General features: G+C 38.3%; 1 protein-coding gene across 2 annotated transcripts in view; it reads right to left on the bottom strand.

Annotated features, from left to right (window-relative positions):
- Nucleotides 1-22,239, bottom strand: part of igf2r (insulin-like growth factor 2 receptor) — a 47,742-nt gene extending 25,503 nt beyond the window's left edge. For both annotated transcript variants that reach the window (XM_086264942.1, XM_086264941.1), the window contains exons 1-14: nt 22,032-22,239; nt 20,140-20,279; nt 10,878-10,996; nt 7,754-7,852; nt 7,154-7,286; nt 5,796-5,907; nt 5,331-5,439; nt 4,981-5,140; nt 3,014-3,203; nt 2,608-2,711; nt 2,029-2,193; nt 1,206-1,349; nt 863-1,018; nt 624-761 (exon numbers count right to left, since the gene is read on the bottom strand). In XM_086264942.1, coding sequence (XP_086121068.1) covers nt 624-761; nt 863-1,018; nt 1,206-1,349; nt 2,029-2,193; nt 2,608-2,711; nt 3,014-3,203; nt 4,981-5,140; nt 5,331-5,439; nt 5,796-5,907; nt 7,154-7,286; nt 7,754-7,852; nt 10,878-10,996; nt 20,140-20,279; nt 22,032-22,162 — 1,900 coding nt within the window. In that variant the 5' untranslated portion in view covers nt 22,163-22,239. The remainder of the gene's footprint in view (nt 1-623; nt 762-862; nt 1,019-1,205; nt 1,350-2,028; nt 2,194-2,607; nt 2,712-3,013; nt 3,204-4,980; nt 5,141-5,330; nt 5,440-5,795; nt 5,908-7,153; nt 7,287-7,753; nt 7,853-10,877; nt 10,997-20,139; nt 20,280-22,031) is intronic.
- Nucleotides 22,240-24,705: the final 2,466 nt, after the last annotated feature.

The following is a 24,705-nucleotide window of genomic DNA, read 5'->3' on the forward strand; positions in this document are numbered from 1 at the left end:
TATGTTCTCCTGCTTGGAAAGGACAACTGGGTGAAACAAATGTGATCAATGCATTCACTGTCTACTGAGGTAAAGCAGACTAGCCCAGAGTTGCTTTGCAAATCTTTAAAGAGCTTTACTGTGTGAATCAGTGAAGAAAATTACAACTTAGTCTGCAGTCAGTTAGTGTTTATTATAATCTGTAACTCTACAGAGATGTTGACAGTCAACTGATTTATGGGTCTGATTTTTGCACTTTTACAAATGTGTTTCTGTTTGTTATCATTTTTTAAATTCAATATAAGTGCGGGATTAATTGTACCATTTTCTAGCAGTTCACAGCCAAAACAAACTATATCATGACTGTAGCCAGTGGAAATAAATTTTAAGAGCTCAGAAAGATATACGATCAGATTTCCAAGTGAGACGTGAAGGATCATGATTACCCTCTTTTATCTTTCAAGGAAAAACTTACACAGAAACGTATTTATGGATTTGTGGCTGAGAAATACCATTTTCTCCTTCCTAAAAGCCTCTATTAACCCTGTTGCTACCTTGTTTTCTTCCATCCCTTTTCTTGCTCAAATTAAAAACGAATGAGGAAAAGCCCACACATATTTTATAGTTGTCTGAGCGTGTCATACCAGCTTGAGGGTCCTCCACCTTGCAGTTGTCTCCCTGCGTCTTCGAGAGGACGCAGGCGGCGGCTGTGTACCACTCCAACTCATAAATACACTCATCAGATGAGACGCCAAGAAGGACAGGAGCACTATCGAGATCTCCTGCAGGAGTACAGGAAAAAGAAACGCAAAAGAGTCAAAAGTAGCAGAAACATAACTAAGAAAACAGAGGAGAAGAGGGTTTAAAAAAAAAAAAAAAAAACCTGGTTTGCACTTGAGAGTCAGGATAGTTTTGATCCTTGTCTTGTTTTGGGTGCAAAAACTTCCATCAGTATACACCAGCCTGATGTCGTTTCCAGTTTTGGTTTTCTGGGGAGAAGAGAGGAAGCTTCCCAGGCTGATAGTTCTGTTATTCTTATCTGAATAAGAGACAATACATAAAGCACAATGGTCATATTCACTGCAAGAAAAATACGGTTTGTCTCATACTTATTGGGGGAAGTATGCATGAGGACCAAAATACTATAACTTGTCAACAAATCTATTAAAGTACTCAGATTCAACCAGATTAATCTTTAAGAACGCCCTCCTTGTGGACATTCTTACCCACGGCACACATGGCGGCATCCACTGGACAACCAGCTGCCCTTCCTGTAGGGATGACTTTGTGGCAAACATTCAGGTAGTAACGCGAGTCTGCCTTTGACGATTTATCATCCACCACCTCCCAGTTCTCACTGCCCTCTGACTCTGAATCAAGAAAGAAAAAACAAACATACAAAAAAAAAAAAAGTTGTTTTTTCCCCCTAATTTTTCAGTCACACCTGAAAGCATGGTACTGAACAGGTGCTACGATGAGAAGCTATGAGCACAACCAAGTGAATTAACAGTAATTATAATAAAAGCAACAGGGAAAACAGAGTAATATAATTTTAATTAGAACCACATAGTAAATTATTGTGTGTAAACCTAAAGAGACAAAACACGCTAGATCGACAGTTTTCAAAGTGAAATACAGAAATTCTTTATGCTGAGTAAATAAACTTAAGCATATGGTATTTGTAGTTAGGTATATACATGTATTTATGTAGCTATGTACCCCATTTCCTCCTTAACAGGTCGGCCAATCTGAACCAAACTTAATACCAACATCACTGCACGACAACGACATGAAAAATTATAATAAATCCCAATACTTTTAATTTTCCAAGATATATTATGTCATTTCATCATCATCATCATCATCCCGTGTCACTCATATGTAACCTAACAGTCACCAAAAGTTGCACCAGGGAAGAAATTGTGCTCAAGTCACCGCTAAACACTAAATTAAGAATTTAAAAAGGCACCACCTGCCAAAAACTAGGCTTTTGGTGGAAAAGCAAAACCATTAGTGGAAGAGAAATTTAACTGATCTGTTAAAACTCACCTGGGTATCTTGTGAGGGGTGAAAGGTCATAACGCTTGTTGCCATCTGTGACCCGACATAACAGATCCTCCTTCTCTTTGACGCAGGCAAACGCCGTATCCCAGTTAAAATAATAAGTGCAGTCGGTTTCCCCAGCAAACACTGGATTCCCTCGCCCGCCGTGGGCTGCAAGAATTAAAGGCAAATAATATAGAAGTAGTTAATAAAGACTGAACTTCACCTGAAACTCCATATTTATACATTAAAGGAACAATGTGCAAATTATACAAGGTGAGCCTTACAATCATTTCTTATTTATTTAAATGGAAATTGTGCATTTATTTTATGAATGTGAATTTTATTAGAGTTGTCTTAGAGATCAACTCCAACGATGCTCATGAAAACTAAATATTATTTCGATTTCCCTTTTTGGAGTTTGACCTCCTATTTGCCTTGTCTGTGCAATTTGCTTTGTTTTACAAGGCAGAACACCGTGTAACTCTTTTACTATACAGATATGTCCGCTCCGTTTTTTATTCTACTGCCAGGTGGTGCCAAGAATTTCAGCATCTGTGAGAAAGCAGAAACAAGTTGACTCACAAGCAGTCTTGTTGCACTGAAAGTTGATGATGGTCATTCTCTCAAAGCCAGAGGAGCATTTGAGGCCATCTGGATAGATCAGAGTCAGATCTCCATCTGAATAACTGAAGAGGAGGAAAAACAATGGAAAGGGGAAGTAAGGGGGTTGGAAAAGCAAGATTTGCTCTACAGTTCCATGCTCATGGATCAATGTCAGGATATCATTTTGACAATTTACACATCTCAACAAGCAAGTTTATTAAATCAAATTAGAAAACTTATTTTCAAAACCATTTACAACTTTAATAATAAAACCATCTTTGATCCTTTTGTATTTCGTGATTCTCTGACGAATAGTGATCACGGCCAGTGGACTATTCCACACCCATACTCCTATACACACACTTCACAAACACACAGAAATTACCGTAATGTCTGGTTCTGATATTGTCCAGCCACAATCTTCCTTCCTTCGCCATTCTTCACCTGGCAGGATGATATGAACGGCCCGTCACCACATTCCTGAGTGGGAACCCTACCACATATGTTCAGGTAGTAGATGTAGCTGTCAGGTGTGCCACTGGGCCCAGACTGTGTATAGTATGGATGATCCGAAGCTACAAACACAAGAAAGCATTTGAAAGTTTCAGTCAACATGTTACTGATTTTTATCTTACTGCACATTACCTATTAGGAATATCAACAGAACCAATAACTACTTTTCAATATCAAAATTCTGACAACATGATAACTACACATATATGTATGTGTATAATGTTTGTTTATACATATATAATACATATAGCTAGATGATAGTTAGCTTAGCTAAGGCTGGAGGCAGCTCTTCTAAAACTCTTATTAAACTGTACAAACTGTTGCTTAATATGTGGAAGATCAAAACAGGACATAATGTAAGAATTTGCGAACACCTGGTATATGTGTTTTGTTTTGTTTTTAAATAACCGTCGAATAAAACCTATGTTTGAATTTCCTGGACCCTGAAAATGTTGAAGAATATCAAAGCCTCTTAAGGTTTTTCCACTTTTTCTATTAAGCTAAAAATGAAGGAAGCATACTGGCTGCATCTCAGCACAGCGCTCAAAAAACTCATCAGATCTCACTCCAGTGACCTGCTGGAGGTCATTTTGTAAGGCTCTAGTAGAGCTCATCCTGTTCTACCCTTGCACAAAGGAGCAGATACTCATCCTGCTGATCGGTTAAGGACTTTCTATGGCTTTGTCCAGCTCTCCTGGAGTAACTGTCTATATCCTGGAATCTCTATTATGCTCTTGAAACTGTGCTGGAAACACAATAAACCTAGTGGCAATGGTACATATTGATGTGCCATCATTGAGGAGGCTGAACTAGTGAAAAAACAGTCAGAAAAGATGAGGGGAGAAAAATGTCAGTGGGCTCCACCTATAGAACCATTCCTGTTTTGGGGGTTGTCACCGTATTGCCCCCAGCACACCTATTCTTAATTTCATGACATCAAATATGATTAGCAACCCCCTCTGCTACTTATTTGAGTAGGTCAATATTCCAGACATTTAATAGGCTTCCTTTAATTTTTTGAGCAGTGTACAAAAGAAAATGTGATGCCTTTTTATCTTATCCATAAAAAAAGGGGGGGGGGAAGAAAATCACTGATGGCCATTGATTTGAAATAAGCAGTTTGTCAATTTAAAGAACAAGAAAAATGTTTATACAGTCACACCAAAAAATGAAGCAGGCCGAGATCTGAAAACAAATATGAGAAAAACATCTTTTTCCTTAAGTTTTTCACTTGAAACTATCCTTTTGTCCCGAACTGCAGACTGCATCGTGGCACACAGACTTCAAATGGACTGTGGCAGTGAGTGGAAAAACCTTTCACATTTCTAACAAAACCAGGAGGTTCATACACCATTTAGTCATAAAGTCACTTCCTCTAAATGGGCCTAAAAAAAGCAGCAACATGAGACAGTTAAATATGTAAAACAAGTTTTGTGTAACTGCCAAAAAACTAAATACAATGTTTGAGCTTTATTTTGCTTTTACACTACACTTCTTCAATTTAATTCAGTTTTATTTATATAAACAACAGCTGCCTTAAGGCAACTGACAGTTTTGTTTTTACTAGCAGCCCTTTGATAGTTACAACCTTATTTTTCTAATTGTAGAAACCAGTTTGAGGAACAAGGATGTATTTGTCACATGGCAGCATTTGTAAAGCTAATAACTCGTCATGTTAATCTGACATCAGCTGAGTGTGGTTTACTACTACTTTATTTTTATTTGCATTTGATTTTAATAGTTCCCCCATTGACATTTCATTCTTCATACAACTATAAGGAATAACTTATAAAAGGTTGTTTAAGCTGTTTAAGATGTTTTAGAGGAACAAAAACTTACAGGCTAAAGTGAGAGGAGTTAGGTCTATGGAGATGTCATGCTGTTCGCTGGTCAGTTTGCAGGTATGGCTCTCCAGATAGTCTCTGTGACAAGCGTATTCAGTGACCCACTCCACCTCGTAATGGCAGTTTGGCTTAGCTATCATCGTAGGAGGGCTGCTCTGTGAATGTGAAAATTAAGTAAAGTTAGGGGTTATGGTTCATTCTGCTAGCTGTGCAAAAAAACAAAAACAAAACACCCCCCCTCCCAAAAAAACAACAACAACAATAATAACAATGATAACAATGAGTATGAATACATTTTAAGCAGTGAAACAAACAATTCATCATGAAGACTGTAGCGTAACCTACCAAATGCCTGCTTGATGGGCATCTGAAGGTGATGTTGACTGCTGGTTTGCTTGATCCACAGATTGCTGGAGGATTCGAGTCGTCACTTAAAGAATACTGTAAACTCAAGCTGGAGAGGAAAAAGTGCAAGAAGTATGAAAAACTACTAAGAAAAGGTCTTCTTTTCATGTTTATTTTTTCATATAACCAATCTGTGCTGACTTAACCTGTGTTCAAACTTACCAAAGGTTATGTCAACACATACATGTATTTAAAAACATGACTATAGCACATCTGCACATTCTTGACCTTCTGATAATCTTTTATTCCTGCATATACTGCCTCTTAGACTGCCAAGATTAGAATTTAACTTCAAGTTTCAACTCTAAACCTGAAGCACCAGACTTAGAAGACAGCTCCAAAAACAAGCTTCAGGAGAGCCATACCTGCAAACTTCACTGTCATAAACAAACATGAAGAAAGTACCTGTCATCAGTCATTAGCTCTAGCTGCTGGGTAGGAAAACCCATGTTGTATGAGCCATCTTGTGTGACGAGGCAGGCTGCAGAGCCCTCTGTACAGCCTTTGTCTGGAAGGTCTGAGAGACGATTGAGGAGAACATGAGATTTAAAAAAAAAGATTCTTAAATTTCTTCTTGTTAGAAAACTAATTCAGTGTGATGACGATATGCAGGACAGCATGTAAACAGTCACAAGTCCCTGCCCCTTTGTTTACAGCTGCTTAACGGGTGTTAAACAGCACTGAGCTTGGTGTTCCTCCGAGCAACATTTTTTCACATCACTACTGGTGTCATTTGGTGAACACAATTCTTTGGTTCACCCTCACCAATGTGTTAGTGTTTTGTTTTTTGACTGAAGCAAACAGCTTGATCTCAGTGGGAAAAAAGAAAAAAAGCCTCAAGAGTATTTTACACCATCTGCTCCGCACCAAACAGCATAAACGTAAAAACAGTGACTATGTCGTGGAAAATTTGGCAACAGTGTGTGCTATGCAATGCAGTGAGCAATGCTGCAACTTTTACACAACAGAACCCAAGCAACCACTCAGTAGGATGCATTGTGATTGGCCTGTTTAGCACTGTCAATTCTGTGAATGTCAGTTTTTAAATTCAACAGTGAGAGACTTAGAATCATCTCTTCAATAGAACTCTGGCCCCAGTGAGAATAATCACCTATGCCTTTGCACACCTTAGCTTATTTGACAACTTATAGTGGGTTAACCACCTTCAAGACAATCAAGGGGACAGCCCTCCCCTATTAGTGGTTAAATACCCGGCAGTCTCCATCAGTCGTCTTAGAACTGAACCGGGCTCTTAATGAGAGAAAAAACATCTTATTAACACCAGAAGTTTTGTCCAGCTGCCTTCTTTTCAAGCCCTCAAAGCCAAACACAGAGCTAAAACCATGTAAATAGTGGAATCTGGAATCCATGTAAATGAAATGACAGAAACATGAAAACTACAAGTAATTATATATTTAATTTTAACACCTTGATTTTTTTTATTTTACATTTAAATTGAAAATTTTAATTTGCAAAAGCACCACTATTGCTTCTATTTCTATTGCTTTCCAGTAATTGCTTTGTTTAACATACAATGTGGCGACGCTATGCAATATTTTATTGTGCCACGTTATAGTAATGACCATCTATAGACCTTCAAGGAATGGACCTAGATTTAGGGAATACATGAAAACAAAGAAGAAGGGCCTTTAAACAGGCTCCCTTTCTGCTCTGTGCACACTTTGTCAATGTAGTGTTCCTCAAAACAAAAAAAACCCTCATTATTACAGAATCCAATCACTTCCTTTCCTTCAAGTACTCACTGAGACTGCGGCAGATGTTGATGTAGAAGTCTATGCTGTCTTCGCCGTCGTCCACTAGATAGCCATCTTTCAGTTTTATCAGAGGACTGAGGTCATGCTTCCTCCCATCAGAGTCAAACACGTAGCAGGGCACCTGGGCAAAGAAGAGCTGGATTAACTCTACAATACAGATGTATTCGTGCACCACTTTATGCTGCATTCACAAAAAAGCCCCCCCTCAACAGTTTTACTATTGTGTTACCACAAACTTTGCACGTGTGTTTATAGCTATCTGATAATACACAACTTAGTAACTGTGATCATGGATATATCATACTCTTTGGTTTATTTTGTTGCTTTTAACATTTTCCTGAACAAATTTATTTCACACATTTTTTCAAATGTTTCCACATTAACAGGATCACTGTCACAACATGTGACCCATTTTCTGCACAGATAAACGCTGTAAACATCTTCGCAGTGATGGAATATGGTTATACAGCTTTCCATTTCCTCTTCAGCTCATTGTGTTTAATCACAGTGAAGATTTCATTCCTTCTTTCTTCTAAATGTAAAAGTCTGTTGAATGAGTCAGCGACCCCATCAGATGCTCCACCGCACCTCTTTATGTGGCTTGAATTTGTCTTTCTTGCAGGCAGCGTAGGTCTTCCACTCAAAGTAATGCACGCACTGAGACACGGTCACAAACTCTGGAGTCCCCTGCAGAACAAAGACAGGAACATGAGTAAGAAAGGTAGTTTCATGTTGACACAGGTGATGAATGCATGCTAAAGTATACGGCACATCATCGTCCATGACATCAAAGATTTAAGCATTTAAGATGCTGAATGTGTCATTGTTTCCATTATCACAGAGAAATACAGAGTATTAACCTTTGTTGTCGTTATATTGTGGGGAGGAACTTCTAAGTAAGTGTTGAGCCTCAAACAAACACAACCACAGCCTGCTGCTGCTTCTGGATTTGCTGATGGTTCAGTGCTTCATTCAGAGTTTCTCAAAAACTCTTTGACAGCAGCATTGTTTTTTAAATTCCAGGTATTCTCCACATTTTAGCTGCTGTTTTACAGAGTCAAAAACAACAACATTTTCTCCCATTAATCCCTTTTACTTTACTGTCATAATTGTGTATTCTAATATTACAAATGCTTAAAATTTCAAATGACGACATAAAAGATCAGTGCATGTACAAATAATGCCAGCCTATAGCTGTGTGACATGAGAGCAGATATTCTTAATAGGGCCACCTTAGGCGAGCTGATACCCCCACACAGGCACTGTTTGGTTGGTTCGAAGAAAGGTAAAGAGTTAAAATTGTTGGAGACAATGGATGAATTAACGGGTGTGAACTAAGTATTGGATAAACCAGGATTATTTTGAGCTGTGAATCGTGCAGTGCTACTCTAGCAGTCCTTTTTAGTGGACTGAAAGGACATCTCTGAATGCTTCACAAGACGTCACTCCATTTCACTGATCCTCAAGCCAATGCTGAACATTGCAACCTTAACCTTTATTAAACAGGTAATCCCCATTGAGACTCAGCTTCTCATTTACAGGAGAGACCTGTTCAGACAGCAATAAATAACAATTAAAAAAAAGTAGTAAAAAAAAGAGGTAAAATTAAAAACTTAAAAACTTAAAGACATATATATTGGGCATATGACAGTAAAGGGAAACAGGAACATAATTTGTTTGCTAGAAAATTCCAAAAGTGATTAATAATAAACACATCAAGGATTAACTTCTAGCCCAATAACCTTTATTTATTTTCCTAAATGTACTGATAAAAATAGAGATAGAGGATTTAACTATAACATCTATAACATTACCATTTAGACCGGACTTAAAAAGGAGGGGTAAACTACAACAACAAAGTAAATATAGGAATAACGTTAAAGCGCTCGGTTTTTTAAAACTCTTTTGCAACATGTCTGAAACAAGGCACAGTTCTGTTAAGATAACGTCTACTATAATCTGCATTTTGCTGTCATCACTTCTTTTCAGCATTTAGTGATTTGCCCTAAAAATTGTGGAAGCCACTTTTGTTTCTCCCCGTCGTACACTCTGAAACAGAAAACTCCTCTTTGTTTCTCGACAGGAAATGATACTTCAACCCACCACTCACCCACCCCATCAAAACCACAGATACACACAACGCAGCGAGCAGGATCACGCTATGAGGTATCAGTCATTATTCTACATCATTTCCAGTCACAGATTCACTGACAAGCAGCGACAGGAATCCAACAATCATCATCTTAGAGTTGTTACGTTTCGTTTTAGCAAAAGCGACTTCCAAATGTTTGTTTCACTTTCAATCAATTAACTTAGTGTTTTAGTTTTTTGTCTTTTGCACATTTCTCCACACAGACACAAATACCTGATGAAACAACAGAGCGCCATTTAACTTCCTGTGTTGAAAAACAGGATGTTTAATACTTTGTATCCAAAAGACATCGAAAGTGTCAGCAAAAACACGCAATAAACTTGACCTTCTGTGCATCTTAATTTTAGAATAAATAAGGTAATTAACCTCAAATTCATTTGTGGATTGTACTTGTCTTCCTGTTATAAACTTAACATATTTCTAAAGTCTGTTTGAATAGGTGAGCTGCACTGTTTGTAAAATACAGATAATCTTCCAAAACATTTTTCCCTCTCTCTGTGTCAACTGACAAAATCTGCCTTTAGGAACAATTACGTAAAATCAAATATCACAATATCACAAATGTCCTACCTCCTCTAATGGATTACCCATCATTTGTGCAATCACTCTGCACAGCAGCAACCTTTGGGGGCTAAATAATGATGTCAATGTCAAGTGCTAACTCCACAGACTCCCCTGCTGAAAGCCCTTGAACATATGAGCTGAAAATGACATGTGTAAAACCTGATTCAAATACAGAGTCTGGACAGATCATTTCCACTTGCCACCTTCCTATGCATCACACAGCTATTAAAGATTAATGTTATGTTTTACTAATGATGTTTGGATTAAAAGAGCAACAACAGAATGCCAACACACAATGTCTTTTGATCCATCCATCCATGTATTTAGCTTACTTGTATGTTATTTCCATGCACTAATCAGCATTGTGTATGGAAGTGTATGGATAAACTCTGCACACCAAGCTAGTGTTATAGCTAAAACTTAACACTCAACTTGTCCAAATATGGTGAATTCTCTCTCCTAAAAAAGGAGCATGTGCCAAGGTGGCAGTGTGATTAGCAATGCATGGTTGCATGTAGCTTTCCTTACACAGGGAGCTCTGCTTTCTCCCTTCATCGTTCATAAAGGTTAAAAAGAGAGCGAGAGATGAAAAAAGAAAAGGTGTCCATAAAGATGAAGCCAAGGCTTCAAAATAGTAGTTCACATGCCAATTGGTGGACACCATGATTCATGCTGCAAGTAAGATTTATTATTCAGAACCTGTTTACTATGCCATGCTTCCATTCTGACCCATGTATATAACACACAATGTGACTAAACTATGTCAAAAGTTTACATCTAATGTTACTGCAGCACATCAGTGGCTGAACGATTGCAGAGACTGCTGCTGCACAACACGTCAGCACACACCAGGTGTTAGTGGACAAAGGAAATTCATGTAGAACATCGAACAGTTAGTTTGATATTTTCTGTGCATTCCCATTAACGCAGCTATTGAACAACAGGTAATCATCCATCTAAGAATATTTGGTATATTCTACTGATTGTCAGTCTTACCATGGTTTTCCCACACTGGAAGCTGATGCTGGTCTGAATCTTGTTGTTGCTTCCAGGACAAGTTTGCGTGCTGTTGAAATCCAGCACAGTGTCAGAGAGCTTCTGCAGCGAAAGGTCACCTGTACATTTGGCAAAGACAAAGAAAACAGTCATTACAAAATAATAACATGCATGTAAAGAGTTAAATGACTGAAAATCATTAAACCCTAAATTACATAATATAACAACAGGTCAGAGAAACCTTGAAGTGGTGATTCATTTTAACATCAGAAATGGTAGCTTTCCTTTAGATCAATGTAAATTCATTTAACTTGATGTGGACAGATCACATAGATCACTGAGCTTGCCAGCACGAAAACATTTATCTAATAAAAGGTATGACAAAGATCGTTCAGTTGGTACAACAAACATACATACACAGGCTCTCGTTCTCAGACCATTCATCCCAAACAGTCACTGAGACAGTTTGGCAGAATAATGTTGTTGTTGTTGCCCTCCAACATCCACTGACCCAGCAGGTCAATGTAAACTCTGCATCGCATTTCCAAATCACCAGACGGTACCTTAACATTTTGACCCTGGTGTCTGTACACTGTCATTAATCATTTCAAAGCACTACAAAACAGAAAACTGGCAGCAGTGGGAAGTCTTGTGCATGTTAAGAATTTGACTTGATTTAAGACTCAGCCTGTTAAATAAACTCACCGCAAGTCAGGCAGACGAAAAGCTAAGATAATAAAATGTTACAAGCTGAAAAATGCTGTGTAGCTTCAAAAAACAAATCTGGATCAAACATCCAAAGACCTCAGTGATGAGCTGTGTGTGTTTAATTGATCATTTGAGTTTAGGGCAATCAATCTAATTTTGAAAATTTAGCAACACTTGTAGCTTCCATCGATTACTAAAATAAAACAATCAAGATATAATGCTTATTGATCCTCATTTTTGCCTTCCGGGACTTCGGTTTCCTTTACTTCCTCTGGTTTAATTAGTTGTTTTACACTTTTTTATTGGTTTAGTTTAGCTGGTTTACAGGTTTTCATTAGATGCGACATATTAAAGCGTGATCTCTGAACGCTCTGATAAGACTACTATCACGAGAACACAATAAAGGAGTGTAACTAAACAACCATGTGACCTACTAACACTGACAGCTACTGCAGGTCTTCAAACTACTGAACTTGGCTGAAACACGGCTCACGTCCCTGCCTGTAATATTCAGTTACAGTGGTTATCTGTTGTTCTTTAGCAGCTGGCACAACATAGATAAGAAGCAATGAAATTCAGTATGCAGCATGTATGGATTTAACAGAAATGTATCTACATAATTTGATTAGATGAGCTCAGATGCTGCTTAGAAGCTGGCTGTAAGAAAATTAATGTTCACATATTTTGAAAAGCAACAAAATTAGCAATGCTTTCTCCTTGTAGTTTACTGTAATAAACAGATTTATTTATTTTTATTATTTGTCCACGGTCTACCTCTCTGCAAAGTATCAGGAAATTTCTCTTGGCAGTCTTTTAGATGACATTGAACACACAGAAGCTGAAAGCCTTGCAAACACAATAGTAAAAGACAGTGAAACCCTAGGATCAGCCTAAGAGCTACTTTCCTCTTATAGAGTGGAGGAAGCGTTCATTGCTCCAAAGATTTTGACTTCAGGAAGTACAGGAGACGAGAATGTCAAAGTGTGTGAGAGAACAGTGCGTGGTTTCTGAGCACAGTCACTAGACAGCATGGATAAAGGCTCGAGCAGGCAGTAAACAGCACAAGAGAGAAGGAGGGGGAGAGGAAGCCTGAGTCATGTCTGTGTTAGTCAGCGTGAATGCCTGATGATGTGTTCCCGGGTCATGTGATAAATCAGCTGATGTGACTGAACTTCAGCTCAGCTGATCAGCACTTCATGTTGTCCATGCTTGTCTTTTTTCACTTTACACGTGGGCGCTTCCTCATAAGAAAAATAACTAAAGCTTAATGAAGACAATCTAATGAAATAAGCTGGAAATGCAGGCCACAGATGCACTCAGGAGTCAGACGAGCAGTACCATACACCACTTTGTCACCAGAGGAAGGTCATGACCTCAAGCTGCAGGATAAGTTGTTGTTGTGGGACTGAAATAAATCTGTCTGGCAGCCAGACAAAAAACAAAGGCAGGGATATAACTGAGGTTGAGAAAAATCCTCAAACAATCACCGCGAGCTTATGTCATCATATCAGCGACAGTGGCTATAAAGATGCGATTTATTAAATAAATATCTCTTTAAATATTTCAGTGAAAAGAACTGGTTTTAAATACCATGTGTTAATTAACCCTTTATTAAAGGTGCAAATGCAACACAAACGTGTCTGTTAATGAACGATGATGGAAGCAGCACATTGGTCACCTGGTCCAAACAAACCCTTTTATTAGTGGTTTCTAAACAGTTGGGCATTCCTCCTCCCAGACGGCCCAATGCTTTGGGCTGTTTGCACTCACAGGGAGAGAAAAAAAAATGTGGAGCACAACCAAAGCTGAATGAATCTGATTGATGTGGGAACAATAAAGAAGAAAGAGAGCATTCACGCCTGCTTGCAAGATTCATTGAGATGGCATAAACTGCTGTTTATGCCATCTCAATCCTCTCATCAATTAGAGGATTTTTAAGAAGGAAAGAAGTGACACTCGTCAAACATGAAGTGAGGATATTAAGACAAAACACATCTTGTCTGAGATTTACTTTCACATATCTGCTGAGTTACAGCCTGCGGCAGCAGCTCCCATTGCTTTTTTTTATAACTTTACTTCCTGATGAAGTTAAAACTAATTGCTTATTGTTTTTTATACAAAGGTGAAATGGAAATCCTTTGTTTTGTAAGTCATATAAAAGTTGAGTATTAGGAGTATGCTTATGCTAATTTTTTCCTCATGTTCTTGGCAATGGAGTCTCTTTACTATTCCCCGAAGAGCTACTCAGCCAATGACGGGGTTTCGATGCTAGACAAGTTTCAGTGATCATCATGGGGAATATGAGGCATCTCTCAGGGTGCTTATTAAGCCTTAAACAGCACCGTGAGTCCAGTTTGATGCATTTTGTTGAGCATTGCAAAGAGGCAATGCTACACTCATACAGTGTAACGAAACATGGCTTCGAGGCTTCTCCGGTGGACTGGGACATTAATCTGAGCGGTAAGAAGGAATGTGGCAAGACTGCACTAGCTGTGATTGAAACGTGGTGCCATCCTGGATATGTTACTGCAAAGAAACATTTGTGGCCTGAATACTGAAGCTGAAGAAATGCATCCATGTGACTCGCTGAGGGAATTTGTCATTGCTGCTGCTGCTGTTTGAATCAACACACCGTTTGGATTCCTCTGTCAGCTGATGCAAGGCTCATCCCAACAACTGTGGCTGTGTGAATGGATGAGGATAATAAATGGGTCCAGATGGTCCTCAACACCACTTAATGACCATACAACTGAACACTCTCTCCAAAATCTTAGTCGCAGATACAGGAAATCGTTACCACCTCAGCCTGTAATATTTACATTCATTTTAGATTCAAGCTTTTGTATCATATTAGATTTTGAGATCTTCACTTTTTCTACAACTTCACAATTTTTAAGATAAATTGTCTCATCTCACATCATCGTTATCATCTTGAATCAAAATAGCTGATGTGTTGGGCCAGAAAACAGAAAACAAATTCAACTCCTTGAGCTTGACTTTGGAATCAATTCTAAGGAGTACCAAACCATTTTCCCCCTCTCAACAGAAGGACAGAATGAATACTTCTTGGACTGTAAAAGGAACAATAGACTTGTTCTGTAAACAGGAAAAAAAAGTAACGGAGTGGAGTAGAACAGAAAAGCAAAGCAGACCAGAGCATAACACAGACAATGGTCGACAAGGTCTGTGATGAATTCTAGTGGCTCATGATTTACTCTGGTGAAGTGTTTTATTTTGGCCAAGAACTACTCTAAACAAACATATTTAGTTCATTATCAAGTAATAGAAAAAAAGAAAGTCAAATTCTGGCATTTTAAAAGACTAAAAACATTTTTAGCTAAAAAGAGGTGTTGTTCTGCTAAATGTCTACTTTATGAGATCTAATAGTTCTCATAACACTTCTTTTTGTTTTGATTTATCACCTTACAAGTTCTGAGAGCCCAACGTCACTTTTTAAATGGTTAGAAGAACCAACAAAGAACCACATTTAAAAGACCTGACAGGCACTTTTGGTTAATAAAGCCATCAATCATCAGATTGATTCCAAAGTAATTCTTATTTGACTAGTTTATAGATTTGATGTCTTCATTTGATTACACCAGTTCTATTTAACTTAATTAATTTTGCAGGTCCTGAGACAAAGCGTTTTCTTTGTTTCCAAAAACAAACCATGACAGAAAAAGTTGGAGAGCCACTCGCTCGGCTGAATTGCAAAAAGACGATGGACCCCTCAAACAATTTGGGGGACGATGAATAAAGACACTGAGACACAAGAGGCCTTTAAAGACAGATGCTGTTTGTGGATGTTGCTGACACACAGCATCGGCAGCATCAGCAGACCGATCAGCACAGAGACGGGATCTCTGATGAAGCTCTGAAAGACAATTAGCACTGTAACCCCTGCTGTCAGCAACAACACTGAAATTTTCCAGAAGAAAAACAGTACTAATGTTCTCACTTGTCATCCTACGAAACAGGAAAGTGCAATAATATATGCACCTTCTAAACCAAATAAGGTCTCTCTTCCAAAAGTATTAAAAATTTATACTCAAAATTATGTAATTATGAGCCTTTTTTCTTTTTTAATACTTTGACACGATCAACAGAAAAGTAATTATTATACGTGATTTGAATATATTCAAACACAATACTGCACATTTTAAAGAGCATTTATAAACCGTTTTGTGACATCTTGTAGGGAAAAAAAAATGATTGAAAGGAAAATCCAAAGTATATTCAAGCATGTTGTGATTTCATTTTGGGGGGGGGTTGTGGTCTTCAAAAACTAAAAGTAAATCTGAAATTAACTTTCTCCATCAGTGCTCCTGCGACAATAGAGGCAACACCATGCAGAATACGCTGTAGCTGCCTGTTTATGCATTAATTTATTCGCTTCACAGCGTGATGAACTATTGCATTTTCAGTTTATGGAAGTTAAATGTCACAGATGAGCAAACGGCACTATGTGAAAGGAGGGTTTCATTCTGGCATTTTAATATGTAAACAGTATTTAACCTTTGGCGTTGCTCTGTTTGATAGCATCCTCTCGTGTCCCTCTTATCTAATTTTTTTAAACAGACTCATATATTCTTACAAAGTGCAGGCTTTGACTGTACTGCAGATGGATCATGAGACATTATTAGCAATAAGTAGACTTTCATAACTACTTTTAACATTCAAGTTTAATTAACATGAAATGTTGACATTTAAAATTGAAGCAGAATGAAAAAAGTAATAATTATAATAATTTCTCCACTTTCAAGTATTTTTTGTTCCTGAACTTTTCTTACATCTTTCATTAGCAGTGAAATGGCACAGTGCTGAGGCTAGAAGTAAAGTGATGGAAACCATTAAATCTTTAGAGGATCGAAGGGAATCAGTGAAGTTTCTGTAACGATTGTTTAGTGACTAAATGTTTAGGTAGGCCACAGCAAGTTTTCAGACTTTGAAATGAGCCACTGCAGTCTCACATTTGGGAACAGCTGGCATCAACATTACAATGACACCGACAATAAATAATAATAAATCATAAGCACATTAACAGGCTACCTACAGTGGGGCAAAAAAGTATTTAGTCAGCCACCGATTGCGCAAGTTCCCCCACTTAAAATGATGACAGAGGTCAGTAATTTGCACCAGAGGTACACTTCAACTGTGAGAGACAGAATGTGAAAAAAAAAAAAATCCATGAATTCACATGGTAGGATTTGTAAAGAATTTATTCGTAAATCAGGGTGGAAAATAAGTATTTGGTCACCTCAAACAAGGAAAATCTCTGGCTCTCACAGACCTGTAACTTCTTCTGTAAGAAGCTTTTCTGTCCCCCACTCGTTACCTGTATGAATGGCACCTGTTTGAACTCATCATCTGTATAAAAGACACCTGTCCACAGCCTCAAACAGTCAGACTCCAAACTCCGCCATGGCCAAGACCAAAGAGCTTTCGAAGGACACCAGGAAAAGTATTGTAGACCTGCACCAGACTGGGAAGAGTGAATCTACAATAGGCAAGCAGCTTGGTGTGAAAAAACCAACTGTGGGAGCAATCATCAGAAAATGGAAGACATACAAGACCACTGATAATCTCCCTCGATCTGGGGCTCCACGCAAGATCTCATCCCGTGGGGTCAAAATGATCATGAGAACGGTGAGCAAAGATCCCAGAACCACACGGGGGGACCTGGTGAATGACCTGCAGAGAGCTGGGACCAAAGTAACAAAGGTCACCATCAGTAACACACTACAACGGCAGGGAATCAAATCCCGCAGTGCCAGACGTGTTCCGCTGCTGAAGCCAGTGCATGTCCAGGCCCGTCTGAAGTTTGCCAGAGAGCACATGGATGATACAGCAGAGGATTGGGAGAATGTCATGTGGTCAGATGAAACCAAAGTAGAACTTTTTGGTATAAACTCAACTCGTCGTGTTTGGAGAAAGAAGAATACTGAGTTGCATCCCAAGAACACCATACCTACTGTGAAGCATGGGGGTGGAAACATCATGCTATGGGGCTGTTTTTCTGCCAAGGGGACAGGACGACTGATCCGTGTTAAGGACAGAATGAATGGGGCCATGTATCGTGAGATTTTGAGCCAAAACCTCCTTCCATCAGTGAGAACTCTGAAGATGAAACGAGGCTGGGTCTTCCAACATGACAATGATCCAAAACACACCGCCCGGGCAACAAAGGAGTGGCTCTGTAAGGAGCATTTGAAAGTCCTGGAGTGGCCTAGCCAGTCTCCAGACCTCAACCCCATAGAAAATCTGTGGCGGGAGTTGAAAGTCCGTGTTGCTCGGCGACAGCCCCAAAACATCACTGCTCTCGAGAAGATCTGCATGGAGGAATGGGCCAAAATACCAGCTACTGTGTGTGCAAACCTGGTAAAGACCTATAGTAAACGTTTGACCTCTGTTATTGCCAACAAAGGTTATGTTACAAAGTATTGAGTTGTATTTTTGTCATTGACCAAATACTTATTTTCCACCCTGATTTACGAATAAATTCTTTACAAATCCTACCATGTGGATTCATGGATTTTTTTTTCACATTCTGTCTCTCACAGTTGAAGTGTACCTCTGGTGCAAATTACTGACCTCTGTCATCATTTTAGGTGGGGGAACTTGCACAATCGGTGGCTGACTAAATACTTTTTTGCCCCACTGTATATAGGCAAGCTGTAGTTAGCAAATAATTTGTATGAGGAAAAGTTTTTTAAATAAGTACATAAATAAAACACTTTCCTTCCCTCTGACTTTTCACAATTTTGACCCTGTAAAGACACATGTTATATTAGGATTCTAGACCAAAAAAACAAAACAAAGATCAGTTCTACAGAAGACACACTTTTCTCTACAAAACATTTGCCTTTTAGCAGGACTTCAAGGTTCAAGACAAAGTCCAGTTTCATGCGTCATTCAGACACAAAATGAAGAGTGCACATATTACCAAATTGTGCGTAAAATATATTTAGCATCCACAGGATGTACACGTTTTCAACACATCCCCATTAACGATCTGTAAAGCACTCTGCCGTGTGACTGTCATGAGACACAGCTAACAGCATGCTTGCAAACAGACCAAAATGATTGTAAGATAAAATCCTTTTTACAGCAATAAGATGCTTGAATGTGCACAGGACACCAACTAATGAGGATTTTCAGTCAGCAGTAACCTGTTTGTTTTTCCATACAAGCCTAAAGCTAACGCCTAAAACTCAACTCTCAAATTAGCAGGAATTAGATTAACTCATTTCCTTTAACTCTTAGCCAAACACACACACGCGCGCTATCACTGGCCACACAATAAACATCGCTCTCAGAACAGCGAAAGTTACTTAACGTAGCGTCTTGCTGTAGTACTATCATGGAAATTGCACTGTATTCACGCTGAAGACAACATACTGAGTTTCTATATTACTAGCACTATACTACTATAATGAGCCATCTGGATGCTGCCATGCCTGGCTGATTTGTGATTCAAGACGCTGTCCTACTGACATCAATTCAGTGCTGTTTATATAGAGCCAAATAATAAGATCAGTCATCCCAGGGCACTTTACACTATTGTTGAAAGGATCCCAAATAAAACCAGACCAGTGGTGGGCGGATGTCTGTCTCAGTAGGTTGTAGTGAGAACAGTCTGACTCAAGAAGTAGACTGTTTGTGTTAGCTTTCTACTACATGAAGCATCTTCCACCCTTTTTGCTGTTGAGAGTTTTCAAAATCCTTTGGACAAAAACCTCAAAGCCAACAGCCATCAAGCTGTATACCCAACCTAACGGCACTAAAAAGCATCTTTACGGTCTATCCGTATATATAGGGAATAACTTCTCCATTTGGATCTTCTTAAAGCTTTAAAGCCATGGCTGCTGTGGCTGACAGGTGTCCTGATACATGCATGTAGGTCTCATCTTCTCTACTTTAAATTAGTTAACTGCATCGCTCCAGCACATTTGTGCTTCTAGGGGCATTTCTGGAGCATATCTTAATGTATGGTAGAGGTCATCCATTTTTTTGATGAGCAACATATGCAGGATTATGCATTTCAGGCTTTAAATCAGCATCTCTCATCCACTTTCAATGGGGATGACATCGTGCATCACCCAAACTGAATTGTGAATTTGTTGTTTTGCTTAGTTTGCAGTGTTTGGCATGAAAAACTTTTCAAGTGCCAGCTAATCAGCTAAAGTCATGAAAATAACCCGAGAGAGTGAGATGACTGCCTGTCCATTCAACAAGAAATCAAAGAGAAGTTGATCGCTGTGGTTAGTCTGCTGTGTATGTAGAAAGTTAGTAACACGAAGCCAGCCTGCTATGATGATTGTGTTTTGTATGGATACTAATACTGGATCTCAGGCTTAAGATGATAGTGACAGGTTTAAAAAACAAAACAAAACACTGAACTGAGCATTTTACCCCCTGCACCAGAATCATGATTTGTGCAGAACAGTCATTCTTCAGCATGATGGGACAGCAAGAGGAGGAACAGCTAACAAACAGTGGGCAGGTTGGTGGGCACTATAACCCACATAAAGAACAAGGCAGACAGAAAACTCACCAACAGACTGCTCTTTGTTGGTTGTGAGGTTTCGTAAACACATGGCAGTGTCAGCTCCACAGCTGGTTGGTGGTGAAGAGTCACAGAGCTTTAGTGTATATCTCACTTTATTATCTTGATCTATTGCCTCCCATTTATATCTGCAAGACAAGGAATAGAAGACAATAAGCAAATAGATACCCAGGAAATGAGCTTGTTGGCCCCGACCCCACAAAATTACAGTCTGGGACAACAAATGACTATCATTTCCACTGCTACTATAAAGATAAGTCATTGTTTTGGGCTGTAAATTTTTTTGAAAATTGTTAAAATAGTTACAATGAACAAATGGGAAATGAATCTTTAAAAATTTATACTGTGACTCGTGTTCTTTTACTTATTTCTCCTATAAAATAAATCACACTCATCTGTATAGCAAAAACACACTGACATATAAATGACAGTTTAAAATATCTAGTGGTTCACAGAAGTACAGCATTTATGTAAAAATTACGGTTCGTGCTTTGCAAATGTACGTTTTTCAGCTTTTTCCATCACGCAACCTTTGAGGAAATTTGAAGCTTTGACTTCTGATTTGACAAAACAAGAAATACAAACGTGCCTTCGAGTTTTAAATGATCTTCTTCTAAATTTACCACTTCAATCCTTGGCAGAAAATAACTGATGCCTTTCTCTAAATACCTAAAACTTAAATTTAAGGCATTCTTTTCTTTAACAAACAAATGTAACAATAACAATAAACAAAATGGACTAATCTGAGTTAAGTGAGATTAAACCAACTGGGATTAAAAACAGAGATAAGAAAGGAGGAGGTCATAAAATAATTTTTAAAAGCCCCATGCTTCCATTTCAGTGAGTGTGGAAAACACATGTGCAAGTCTTACACACACACGGTTTCACTTCTGATTTTTAACTAATATTGAAGTAATCTTTTTATGACACAGAAGTGAGGACAGTATTTAATGGTTGTATACTAAAAATTCCAACAGTTCAGAAATGCTCTTGTCATTTTCACTTTTATTAAAATATGAATTGATCATTAGCATCATTATTTCCCCCCTGTTGGGTATAACGTGATATGGTATTGTGTGATATTATGTTTTTCCTAATAAAACAGGTGCTGTAAAACCTAAAAAATACACAAATACACCGTGTTCTCTGAACGTAAGGAGTAATCCCACACATCAATACGGATATTGACCTAAACCAGACTGTAAAGGAACAGACGAGGAACAGAAACTAAGGGAGAAGTTAACTGTAAGCCATGTGTGTTTCTAACCAAGGTCCTCGGAAGCTGCCAAATCGAGGTAATATTAACCCAGGCTGAACCTAAGCGTTGAGTCACCGGGTTATCATTTGCGCTTTATTGCTGAGTCAATATTTGAACAGCAGCTACTGAGACAACGCTCCACTAAAGAAGGACAACGCTGACTTTATTTTAACTCCCATATTTATGTTGTTATTCTCTTCCGGTGCGTTTATTTATATAAATACGCCGCTGCTCTGTGAGAAAAACGCAATGTTGTTAAGGTTTAACATTCCCCAATTAAGCACGGCAGTTTTGTGCACGTTTCGGCATTTATAGCTAAGCTTCACTTATTTCCTCGATGAACAAGAAAAACTAACTAGCATCGACGGTATGTGAGTTTCAGGGGTAGTCTGATTCAGCTGTACTGGTTTGCTAGCTGAATCAAACTTATTTAGGCTGTTTGCTAAATAAGAAATAAAACTACCTATGACTGGAAATAAGCATTAGTAGACATATTTCTCAATTCAGTTTATTTAGACGATGTGTGTACACGAGAGGACAACGGCTGCACCTTTAACGCTGTTAATCTGTCAGCAGCTGCAGTGTTTGTACCCCCAGAAGGTGTGTATGTGTGTGTTGTTACCTGCAGAGGTCCTGGTACCACGGGCTGTTGTTCTCCGTCGTTCCGGACCGAACCAACAAACAGCCTAGAAAGGCCGCGAACCACAGAGCCAGCTTCAGAGGCTCGAAGCGAGAACATTTATACCCAAACATAATGGTTACTGTACCGGGTAACGTCTGTGGAGCCTAACTAAGACGACATGATACAGCAGAGTGTCTCTGCTCCTCACCAAATCAGTAGGAAGTGACTTCATCACATGACAGGACATCACATGACTCTCATAATGTTGACTGAAGGGGCGTTCGCTGTCTGTGAGAAAAATCTGACATCTGAAAACGCGTGAAAAAGTGTCAAGTGTCAAGTGTGACGTAAGTAATAGCCAGGGGTAATAAAACAATTTTGCCTACTTCTTCACAACAGGTGGCCACAGAAGGAATTTGTGTCTCCTCCCGGATATCTGCTGCTTGTTAGGTAAACATGCAAGCCAATACACAAGCGAACCATTAGGAAAGGTTACAAATGAAAAAAAAAACAAAAAAAAAAAAACCACACACCAAACAAATCAAACAAACCAACAAACAATAGAAACAAAAGCAATGTGTCAAACAGAAAAGGACAAACAAAATAACGAGAAAATGATCATACGTGAGGACATATAGCAAGAAAGTAATTGTAAATTTACATTTATGAATGTGGAAACTAGCAACAAGTAGCATTAACAGTAACAACAGTCACATCAACTCTTCTTCTTTCATTTTCATGATTTTTTGTGTTAAAGGGTAAGACATTATATGGATTTTTAAAAATTTTAATTTTTTTAAAGTGTTGAAATATTTTTATTGATGTCCAACAAATCCTAAAAATGACGTGTCTTACTGATGTTGTTTTATTGATATATTTTTTTAACCCCACATGCAATAAACCACTTTAAACTAAAAATCACACATATTTTTTTAACCATTTGTTATTATTGTAACTGTTTTGCGCTGTGCTGAACCAGATTCTTTTCCAAGTCATCACTTCAAACTTCACAAACTCTAAACCGTAGTTAATTGCTAATATTTGCATTTGATGACTTGAGACGACTGTTGGGCTGTAGTTTTAGATAAACAAACTGTAATTGGGCTGAATTAGATTTAATCATTTTTTCAGTTAATCAAGAAAATACACAACAGAACAAATTTACAACACAGTGCTACTCACTAACAAAAAACCCATGTCACACAATCATGACTTGAGCTATTGTAACTGTCAAACGTATGTACCTATCAAACCTACTTATCACCCCAATGCATCACTATTGATTAAAAAATGAATTAACAACAAGAAAAGATTTTATCACTCTTGTGATTCTCCAAGTGACAGAATAAACAAGTTGAATTTTTCTAGTTACAAATACGTCACTGTATGTCCGACGTTACATGAATGCGACATTTCTCATGACACATAGCCAAGAGGTTGACTCGAAGTATTTAGCCCCTGAAGTTTGTCTTACAGGTCAATCCTGTTCTGAAGTCGCTTCATTGACTTCTAACCTTCCACTCGTGAAACATTGACAACATTTATTAGAGGATTCTACTGTGAGACATCCTTCAGTCTGATAGCGAACATAGCTGTGACTAAACTGCAGTTCAGGACCAAATTACATTAAATACAATTACATAAGCTTCTCTAGGTTTTCATTTTGCGCCATCTTGTGGTCATGCTCGAGCAACGAAACTGGGAAAGGTGTCAGACTTACTTGTTTACAAAGTAATAAACTGAAAGTTTATTACATTTAATCTGTTATTTGTTAGTTTAGTATACCAGGCTGTGGGTACTGCCTCTGTCAGTAATAAGGCTATAAAATTAGCAATAATTCAGGCCTGTGATTTGGATGAAATTAACAGTGAAGATATAATGAAATCCAAAAAATATTCACCTTTGCAAAAATATCCAGATTACATTTGTTTGCAAGCTGGTTCAGGTCCCTGTGTTTGACAACCTTGGTTCAGAGCCAGCTAAGCAATCTGAGGTATTTACTGCTGTTATTGTTACAGCAACCTAACCTAGGCACATCGTTGCATTATGGGAGGAAGTGGAGAGACGCCACACAAACATGAAATACTTTAGCCAGTGTATTCATACCCAGGACCTTCTTGCTGTGAGCCAACAGTGCTAACCACGCCACCACTGCTGCACAGCAGTCATTTATTTAAAAGTACTTTCTCTTCCAGTATTCATTAAAAAAAAATTAATTTAAGCAGTCATAGATCTCCAGAATATATATGAAGAAGAGTTGAAGAGCTATGAGGGTCCTTTAAAAGTAGTTCTTGTTTATTTGGATTTTATTGGACAGCAGATTTACAGGTGAGTCACAGGTGGACAAAAAGGTGAACACATATATTTTGCAACCACATTAGAGTCCCATGACCTCCACAAAGCAAGGGCATTAGAGAACAAATACATGATATGACACATTAAAAAAAGGCATGATATCCAGCTCAAATGCATAATAAATGACATTTTGCTGTCTCTCCCATAATCTCAATTCAAGATTGTTTGAGTGTTATATCGCCTCCTTGTGAAATGTCTCTTCCTACACTGCCAACCAAAAATAATGTAGCACCATCTAGTGGTTTAATTTTAGTTTGGACCGTTGTAATCAGTGGAAGTGATGACACCTGTGGAGACAGTAACATGTCTATATCAGAGA

The sequence above is a fragment of the Aulonocara sp. 'chitande type north' Nkhata Bay genome, linkage group LG15 (genome assembly GCF_057382095.1).
Source record: "Aulonocara sp. 'chitande type north' Nkhata Bay isolate Kocher_YH1m ecotype deep benthic linkage group LG15, A_spYH_male_GT1.1, whole genome shotgun sequence".
NCBI classification, from domain to species: Eukaryota; Metazoa; Chordata; class Actinopteri; order Cichliformes; family Cichlidae; genus Aulonocara; species Aulonocara sp. 'chitande type north' Nkhata Bay.